The following is a 9,991-nucleotide window of genomic DNA, read 5'->3' as shown; positions in this document are numbered from 1 at the left end:
CTGCCGGCCGGCGGCGGCAACGCCTCGCTGGAGCTCTCGTCTCGGGCCCCCGCGCCCGCCGCCCTCAACCCCTGGGACGTGATGCTCTGCGTGTCCGGCACCGCCATCGCCTGCGAGAACGCCCTGGTGGTTGCCATCATCTGCTACTCGCCCGCCCTGCGCACCCCCATGTTCGTGCTGGTGGGCAGCCTGGCCACGGCTGACCTCCTGGCCGGCCTCGGCCTCATCCTCAACTTCGTTTTCCAGTACGTGATCCGCTCGGAGACGGTCAGCCTGCTGACGGTGGGCTTCCTCGTCGCCTCCTTCGCCGCCTCCGTGAGTAGCCTGCTGGCCATCACGGTCGATCGCTACCTCTCCCTCTACAATGCCCTCACCTACTACTCGGAGAGGACGGTGCTCTGCATTCACACCATGCTGGCGGGTGCCTGGGGGGTCTCCCTCTGCCTGGGGCTGCTGCCCGTCCTGGGCTGGAACTGCCTCCACGACCGCACCTCCTGCAGCGTCGTCAGACCCTTGACCAAGAGTAACGTGACGCTGCTGTCTGCCTCTTTCTTTCTCATTTTCCTCATCATGCTCCATCTCTACATCGAGATCTGCAAGATCGTCTGCAGGCATGCCCACCAGATAGCTCTCCAGCAGCACTTTCTGACTGCTCCGCACTATGTCACCACCAAAAAAGGAGTCTCTACCCTGGCTATCATCCTTGGGACTTTCGGAGCCAGCTGGCTGCCTTTTGCCATCTACTGTGTGGTGGGGGATCCTGACTACCCGTCTGTGTACACGTACGCCACGCTCCTACCTGCTACCTACAACTCCATGATCAACCCCATCATTTATGCCTACAGAAACCAGGAAATCCAGAGGTCCATGTGGGTGCTCTTCTGTGGCTGCTTTCAGGCTAAAGTGTCCTTTCGCTCACGGTCCCCCAGCGATGTCTGAGTGACTCTTCTCTGTCGAACTGCACCCACTGACAATCTACCCAGTGAACTATCACAGTGCCTGTTCTAAACTTCAAACCACGTCGTGAAGTCGTTGGAAACATGCTTAAGTATTAGCACTTTATACATATTTGTATCTCGGAGAGTGGTTCGGGGTATGGAGTTTCGGGTTCCCTGAAAAAAAAAAATAACAATGTGGTTGTATATAAATTTGCACATCACATTTGTGAAGTGAAGACATTCCGGTACCGCTTAATTATAGCACCTTATTTCTAGCTGCTGACCTGCCAAAACAGTGTTGCCTTTCTGAAGGGCAGAGAGAAAGAAAGTTGTGTTCGTGTTGTATTTCTAAGTGTGTGTGTTGGGGGAGGGAAGGGGGTGGGGATGTGTGTATGTGATGTATGTGTCTATCTATACTTTGCTGCACAACATTGATAAATTATAACATTTTGTATACAAATAAACATACATAAAATGTAATAGAACCTTGTGTGTTTAGATGCATTTAGAAAGAAGAGAGCTGGCAAATTTGCCGGCTGAGCAAAGTCCCTTTGTTTACTTTTGAAGGCTCCCCATGTAATTCTGCCTTAAAAGATCATCATTCACTGTGGAGATGAAATGCTGGACCAAGAAAAGCACCTTCCTGCTTGTTTGTTTGTTCTCTGCTTTAGTCTGGCAAAGAGTAATGAAGAGCACAAACTCTTTTTTTTTTTTTTTTCTTTTTTTTTTCCCCTCCAACAACCAAAGAAACGAATAGCGTGATCAAATGGGCTGCTTGTTATAGTTATTCACCAGGTTCCCAGCAGCTTTAATTTTCAAGTTATAAATTAACCCTTTACAATAATGACCCATTTAAAAATTATCAGACTGTGGGGAAAAGCATTCTCTAAGCTGGGCTCTTTTTTCCTGTTTTCATCTAATGCCAAAAGGGAAAAAAAGGAAAAGGGGTGGGGGGGAAGCGCAGTATTTTTTCCCAAAAGCCTATAAATGCCACTATCTGTAGACTTCCCTTATCATCCGCAGCTCTGAGGGGAATCTGAATTGTTTCTCTGCCTCCTTGTGTTTGGACTGCATGCTGTAGAAAAAGTCATTTAAGTGAATCTTTGCTGTCTGCCTGTCTCAGAGCACTATACAGTCTTCTGACAATTCCATGGCTTTGTGGCTTCAAAGAGTCCATCAGAGGTCAATGTTGTTCAGAGTCTGGAGCACTTCTTCAGTCAGGTTCAAATCCACCAGTGTCTGATTTATTCAGAACAATGGCACGTGCAGCAGATTTCAGAAGCAGTGTTGCTGTTCATTTATTTATAGTTATGCTACACTTACATCTTGGTTATGTTATAGTTAATCACTACCATTTCTGTTTGTGCTTAAGGGCTGAAACAGATTACTGTTACCTGCATGGTACCATATAGAAAGTTTGGACAAGTGCTTTTCCCAGTTTATGACTGGGCAATGGATCAAACTTCTGCCTTCTGGAGAAGTTGGGTCCACAAGGATCCAGCAAGCCTCAGAGAGGCTGTGAATCAGTAATGCTGTAATTATGTGCAAGTATTATGAAACCCAGCAACATTTCACTGATAATACAAAGATATTTCATTTAAAAGAAAAACAGGTATTCCAGACTGCTGGTTCTACTATTTTTATCAATTCTAATAATCATAAATCTGACATTGCAATTGCCTACCTTCAGGCATGCAGTTCATCAGAGAACTGTTGCAGAGGTGTTACAAATATAATTCAAACTAGATTTTATTATAGGTCAAAATACTGCTCAAATTAAGAACTCTCTAGTTGCTTTTTAAAAAGATTTTTCTACCCTCTTTTTAAGCTCACATCTCATATGCTAAGTCTAAGCCAGCAAATAAAAGAGGACCCTCCCTCCAGCCCTGTGGCTGGGTGGCACACAGTGTGCTCAAGCTCCCTTCCCCTTGCAAAGCCAGGGACCAAACTGCTGTCTGGAGCATCCTCACCATGCTCTGACCTCTCCCTGCAGAGACTCAGCCAAAGGTGCTGCAACTCCCACAGCAGTAACTGCTGAGGGAAAAGACCAATGAGCATCTCAGACAGGTGAAATGTGGCAAAGCTTTCTGTTAAAACTAGAAAACGTGCCATCTACTAGGCTTTAGCCTCATAAATCTTTGTCATTCCTGTATTGACTGCAACAAAACCATGGGAGAGGGTTGCTGAATGCAGATCCCCAGACCCTGGCACTGACCCTGCACCCAGGTGTGAGATGGTGTGTAGGACCTGAGCTGGCTTCTGGCAGCCCTGTACAGGCTCTGAAGACCTAAGGCTCTAAAACCCTAAGGAGAAACTTCTTACCCTTACTTTCAGTCCTTAGGGGAGCAGAACCTGCCACAGATCACCTCTGACACAACATCCCTCCTTTAACCCTGTCTGGCATGGGAGGATTTTCACCATTAATTCATTGCACAGTGACATGCTGTATAAAGATTAGATAAAGAACTTAACTGAATAAAATCCTACTTCAGTAATAAACCACTTAATCGAAGAGTGTAAAGGAATTAGGTGAGTTACTCTTCCAATTTTAGTCCATGTTGCTTTAAATGAGACTTTGTTCCTTTTTTTCTGTTTTATGATCACATTTTCAGTTACTCCTTTCCCCAATGATTCACTGTATCTAAGAAATAAAGCTGGATCTCTCCTGTTAAAAATGTGACACTTTCAAAGTGTTGCCCCAAGCATTCTTCTCTTCCAGGAAGAAAATTTGGGTTACAGTGATCTTAGCCATTCATTTTCCTGAGACAATACAGATGCAAGAGTTTTTTCTATATTTCACATTCAGAAAGATATGCTGACTCATAATTTCTAGGAAAAATTAAGGTAAAAGATGAGTGAGTGTTTTGATAGGTTTTGGTTAGCCCTGGCAGTGGAGCTGATATCAACCCATTTGCAGTAAAATACAGGTTTAATTTTCAAAGTGAATCCAGATCTGCAGGGACACCTGAGTGGAATAACATAAAGGAGGCTACCTAATGTCTTCTCTCCCCAAACAACATCTGATTTTAGATGATGGAGGAAGTTCAGGAGTTATAGCATGACACCTGTATTTTTTTTTCTGAGTTTTTTCTTGAAACAGCAGACATTTATTTGAGAAAATGGTGTTACATTTGCAGTATCTGGGCCCACAGACTCCTCCTGTTATCAGATGATGGCACTTTGACCTTAATCATGAAATTATTTGGGGAAACTAAAATTCCTGGAGACAAAAAAAAGCCCAGGGGACAAACACATATCTGCTCAAGGGGGATTGTGTCTGGTCTTTTATTTCCAAAAGTCTGTGGGCAACTTTGCCTGCATGGAGACCAGGACTGCAATGGCAATTGCCATTACTATTTCCTTGTCCCTGCAGGCCCATGGGCTCAATGGTTTTTATGTTCTCATGTCAATGATGCAGTCTGTGAGGAGAGAAAACACACACTGAGTGAGGTGCAAGGATTAGGCCCAATGTTTGGTTGTGGTTTATTCTTTGTAATCTTTTTTGGAAATGGAAATGAGATTTCCTGTTTTACCACTCTTAAAAATCTTTGCCTTATTCTGATCAAGGTAAAATAATGACAGACGTGGTATAAAGAGCTCCCAGCCTGTTCCCACTGAAACCAGAGAAGTGATGCTCTATTGCACTTCAGCCAGGATAATGGCAGTATCTCATTACAAAAAAGTTATCATTTTGGGACAGGCCTCAGCTCCAATCTTCATTAGAAACTAATGGTTCATTACCAAGCTTGAAAATCTTAGAGGACTTGCAATGCCTTTCATGACCAAATCCCAGTTATTTGGTTTGCTTGAAGTACCTCTCGCTGTGACGAGCTCCCTTGTTTCAGCAGGAACAATTACAGAACGAAGATCAGAGCTCTGGTGGGGAAGACCTGGTTGGGAGCCAGACAGGGCTGAAAGCCCCACACACTGCTTGATTTTCTGTGGGGCTTCTGCCTAAATCAGCAGTAAAACAGTGGAAAAGAGACTCACTCTGCAGGCTGCTTTGTATGAGTCACTGTATATTAAAAAGCCAGCTGGATTCAAAATCACAGGTCAAACAAAACCTCTTTATTTAGCTAAGCAAACAAAAGGACAAAACACTTTTAAACCTGAAAAGTGAGTCTGTACATATTTTTATCAATGTAATGATCCACAAGTACTAAGTAACACCCAACGAAGCATTAGAACCTCTAATCTCCATTCTGCTCTTCTCTCCCTCTAAAAAGGATAAATTTTTGTAATGAGGTAAAAATAATTTCTGATATTGCAGCTGCCCCTCAGCATTTCAGCTACCTGTTGTAGCAGTCATTATTAAAAATAAAAATAAAAAAAGATTAAGGGCAATAAACAAAAATGTTTTCTCTTTCTTACTGCTTTATGATGAGAAGTGTGACTTGGAAGGAGTGACCGAGCAGGTGAGATTCAGCTCTGCATGGAGGATGAGCACATCTGGATCTCACCTTAATTCTTGCTGGGTTTGCTTGTTTGGGGGGCAGTCTGTGTTGTGAAGTGTCTCCCCATCACCTGATCCTCCTCGAGCGAGCTCCTCCCTTGAAAGCTCACAGAAAGCAGCTCCCAGGCTGCTGCATTTTGCTCAGGAGTGCCTCACAAAAATCCCCTGGGCAGAAAACCACTATGCCTTTCCCTGCCCTCTTGACGCTTAAGCTCTTTCCTCTGACTACAGAAAGCTCTCCCAGGGACAACATTCCCCAGGTGGCAGTTCCATTTATTGAGGGCAGGAACTCCAGTGTCCTGGAAATAACCCAGCTGCTACTGGGGCAGCTGGAGAGCGGTAAGCGCTGACTCAGTGCTGACAGCAGAGGTGGCAGCCGGTTCAGAGGAGGCAGGTCTGCTCGTGTCAGCTCTGGCTGCTGCAAAGGAGTGACAGAAGGCAGCGAGAGGTGAAACAATGGTCAGGTCTCTGGGAAGGCTCCGCATGTTGCAGCAAAGTCTCACAGTGAAGGGCATTTTCCAGCAGGTCCTCACTCTTTTTTTAAATTAATGTACTTTGTTGGCATCAGAATACAAGTGGTGGGAGAGAAAGAGCAAAAGAAAAGATGAATGTGCTTGTGTGTGGTTAGGGAAAGAGTGCAGTGGCTCACAGTATGACTCAGGGCATGGGAATGGCTTCTCCGGCAGGTACCTCGGATACATCAGCTGGCTGCGGTGTTCCCTTCCAGCAATGGTTTGGGGCCACACACAAGACAAAAGACCAAAAATATGTCTTCACTGCAGCATTGTTTGAGCTGTCCTCGATGCTACACCTCCTGAGCTGAAAACTACAAGTGCAGGCAGATCTCTTGAGCTGCCCAACCTTCCATTCAGCCAGTGAAGGGAGAAACATAGTCCAGATTCAACTTTTGTCCTGCTTTTGAACACAATTAAACTTCCAGCTGCAAACCCAGACTTGGCAATCATGTACAAGACAACATGTTTTTATCCCCTGCTGTCATCTCTGCCCCTGACACAAGGTGGTCTTTGCACTGTCCCTTGCACCTTCCTCTGTAGCACAGGCTCTCTCTCCATCTGTGCAAGACTGGAGTTATACCCATGCAGTAGCACATTTTTAAGGATGTTTCAGCACTTGAAAGTGAGAGTAAGATGCTTAGGATAAGAAGTAGGAAAAGGATTTAAGCACCCATACACCTAAAGGCGGGCCTCTCGGCAATCTTGCTTGCTGAGTGGATGTGCAAATACCACATCAATCAGCTGCTCTGTGCCTTTATCCTCTGTGCCTTTATAGCCAGGCAGCAGCACATCCACAAAGTGCTTTGCCCAAGCAACACCAGCAGCCTGGATGTTGCCTTTTCCCACTACACTTGGTGGGGATTTAGGTGTCTGTACACCTGTGTTTTCCACACGGCTTCATTTGCTAGGAAAGCACAGGAATACCACATAGGGTAAGAATTGTCCAGGTTTTTTGTCTCTGTGCTGTCCAACATTTCCACACTTAATTCACTCCAGCAGGGAAAGGGGCTGAGCCCAGGACACAGGAAGATGGGGGTGTTTTTATGCAATGGAGGTGGATCAGCACTGCTGGGAACACTTGCTTCTCTAGCACGGACAAACTGCTTGCTGTGCTTCAGGCACAGGGGATGGATGGGGTCAGGAGGAGGCAAACTGACTGTTGGGGAAGGAAAGAAATTCTGAACTGGGGGAATATTTTATAGTTTCGGTTCTTTTTTTCATGCTACTCACTGTCTAGCTCCTGGCTGGTTTAAAACAATGTTGTTTTTCCAGAGATTTTCTCCAAGCGACCTGCTTGCTGTGCAGTTGCTTCATTTTGTAGTTTAATTGAAAGAATGAGATTTTTCAGGAAAGAATTGGAAAATAATTTCAAAGATTGAGCTTGAACATTCTATTTTTTTGAGATAAAGCATACTTTGTGTGGATCAGCAGTCATCACCACCAAGAAGATGGTATGCATATTAATAATTCTATTTAAAACCAAGGCAGAAGGAGTGGTTCTGGAAATATTCTCCAAGAGGTAGATTGTCTAAATAAAGGTTTAGTTTCCTATGAAATGTAATTACATCTATGACATGTTTAAATAAAGGTTTAGTTTCCTACGAAATGTAATTAGATCTATGACACTTTTTGAATGACTGAATTATTTTTTTTAATCAGCACCTTTGCATCACAGAGAGATAATATGATTGTATACCTGCAGATAGATATAATTTGTCACTTCTAGTCATTGCTGCTTTTATAGAAAGGAGTACATCTAGGTAATATTATGATGCTGTCAAAAGAAATGTGTTCTGATGGAAAATAAATCTCAGTTAATGTGGGGATCATGCTACATCAGGCCTACTTTTGATACTGTGGCCAATTTTTATTAGTAAGTAGGAAGTTGGGTTTTCCTAAAGAATTTATCTGATTTTCCCAAGCAGGGGTGTATTTTTTTTTAAACTTCATTTTGAAGTGACAAATAAGGAGAATGGGAGACAAATAAGTTAAGGCTTCCCTCCTTCTGTTCTTGCTGTTATACTCATGTCTCAAAGAAAATATTAAATTGTATTGAATTATGCTGCTCAAATAAATGCATCAGAAAACCTTTTGCAGGGAGAGTTTGGGTATGGAGTGTGACCTGTGCACCAAGCACAAACCCAAGACTTTGAGTGGCTCCCTTAGTTGGACATGGCTGAAGATGGACTTCTCCATCGCAGGGATCTCAGCTGCCCCGTGGCAGTCCAAGGCACCACGTGTGAGACGGGCACTTGCAGAGCAGCCCATTGTACGAGGCCTCACCAGTAACACTGGAACAGTGAGCTCTAAGAGTAATCAGATACTGCCTATTCATCAGCAGGAACAGCTAATTGCATTATTTTTATTTTGAATGAAATTGGGAAGATTAGAACAGTTTGCTGTATGTGCTGTCACAGCGTTAGTGCCACGTGAGATGTGTTTGTGGGAAAGAAAGGCTCTGCGGAGCCCCACGACTGTCCCAGCCATGCTGAGGTAAATACCCTGTTGCTGTCTCCTCTGCTATGATAGCAGCATGCAGCTCTTATTGTGTCAACCAGAACCTTTTCGTCTTTCATAAGACATTTTTAGAAGTTGGAAAAAGCCCCGTGTCTGCCTCCATTGTCATTAAAACTGGGACTTTTTGCCTAACCATGGTGATTAGGTGGATAATAACCCTCCCATCCTGCCGTGGTCTGAAATGAGCACTTGTTACTTTATCTGAGCAGACAGAAACATATTGGATGTGTCTGATACTTGACCTGGCAATGGCAGTCCAGCTTCTCTATCATGCAGAGAGCAGAGCAGGTTTTACTGCCCAGCTATTCTCTGAGCCCCTTTGTCTGCCAAGCTGTGTGGCTGTTCCCACCTCTCCAGTGATTCCCCAATGCCTCAGCAAGTGCTGAGCAGGGCACGAGCCCCCTGACACCCCCTCCCCATTTTATCCCTGCCACAAACAAAGGAATGTGTTGGTAGCACTCAGTGCTGAGGGGGCTGCCCACTTCTCATGGGTACAGCACACCACTGGACAGTGCAAGGTGTGGAAGGTGTCTGATACCGCTCTGTGTAGTTGTAAGCGACAGCTGAACGCTTGCATGAAAACCTGTGCTTGGTAATCCTCCTCTTCTGAAAGGCAGAAAATGATGATATGGGAAGATGAGTAGCAGTGAAATTGCCTGAGTGTTACCAAAGTACATCAGGAAAGTCTATTTCCTCCTGGAAATACCTATCAGCTTACAGTGCACAGATAGGATGCCTGCCTTCTCTTCCCATTTTGGCAACATCCATATGCTTCTGTTATTCCTATTTACCTGTCTTCTTCCCCTGACACTCCCTTCACATCCCTTTCTTCCCCAAGGTGGCCTTTCCTTCTGTCTTCCCTGAAGACCGTGTGACAATGGTATGTTTCCTGCTCTTGGCATGAGCTGCTTTTCCTCAAACACGTCTCCATTTCCTTTTCTTTTCAGATGGCACTCTTGCTGCTTCCCTCGGAGGAGTTTCACATGTGAGGAATTGGGTGGATTTTATTTTACTTTCTACAAGTCCCCTCTCTCAGAGGGGACTGCTCCAAGTGTTACTTCTGTGCCACTTTTCCTCTTGCTGCATCTGGAGAAATCATAAATAATGAAGATCTGTTGGTCGGTCTGGCAGAGAGACAAGCAAAAATGACTGCACCTTTCAGACCTACAACTCACTTGTCTCACAGCACTCCTTAGAAGCACCTGTCAGTGACTAGTGGGGTTTATTCCCTGCTTTTTGAAAGTGACCAGAGGTGAAAAGACACAACAGGAGTGGTATTTTTCAGGACACCCAGTGTATTACACTCCTGAGGGCTTCAGAGTGAGCCTGATGCCTGACTGATGGCTTAGACAGCCTCACCACTATGTGCTGTTTTATGGCCAGGATAATTCTGAAGGGCCTGTCATGCCATTGGGCTTTCTGAAGGACATCTTTGAGACCTGTCTCTGGAGTGCAATAGGCAGAGAAATGCCCTGTGGCTCAGTTTTTCATCCCACCAGGGTAGGACCAGAAGAGGTAAATGTGGGTGAAGCAATGTAGTCCCACTGACAGAGCACAGCCAATATGCA

At 44.8% G+C, this 9,991-nt stretch overlaps 1 protein-coding gene across 1 annotated transcript; it reads left to right on the top strand.

The window, feature by feature from the left end:
- Positions 1 to 1,420, top strand: GPR6 (G protein-coupled receptor 6; the record flags this gene model as incomplete). Its single annotated transcript, XM_015620568.2, has 1 exon — positions 1 to 1,420. A coding segment is annotated over one exon (939 nt), but the record flags the coding sequence as incomplete, so codon positions are not given.
- Positions 1,421 to 9,991: the final 8,571 nt, after the last annotated feature.

Source organism: Parus major, chromosome 3 (genome assembly GCF_001522545.3).
Source record: "Parus major isolate Abel chromosome 3, Parus_major1.1, whole genome shotgun sequence".
NCBI classification, from domain to species: Eukaryota; Metazoa; Chordata; class Aves; order Passeriformes; family Paridae; genus Parus; species Parus major.
Note: the sequence above shows the minus strand (reverse complement) of the source record. Positions and strands in the feature narration are given on the sequence as shown.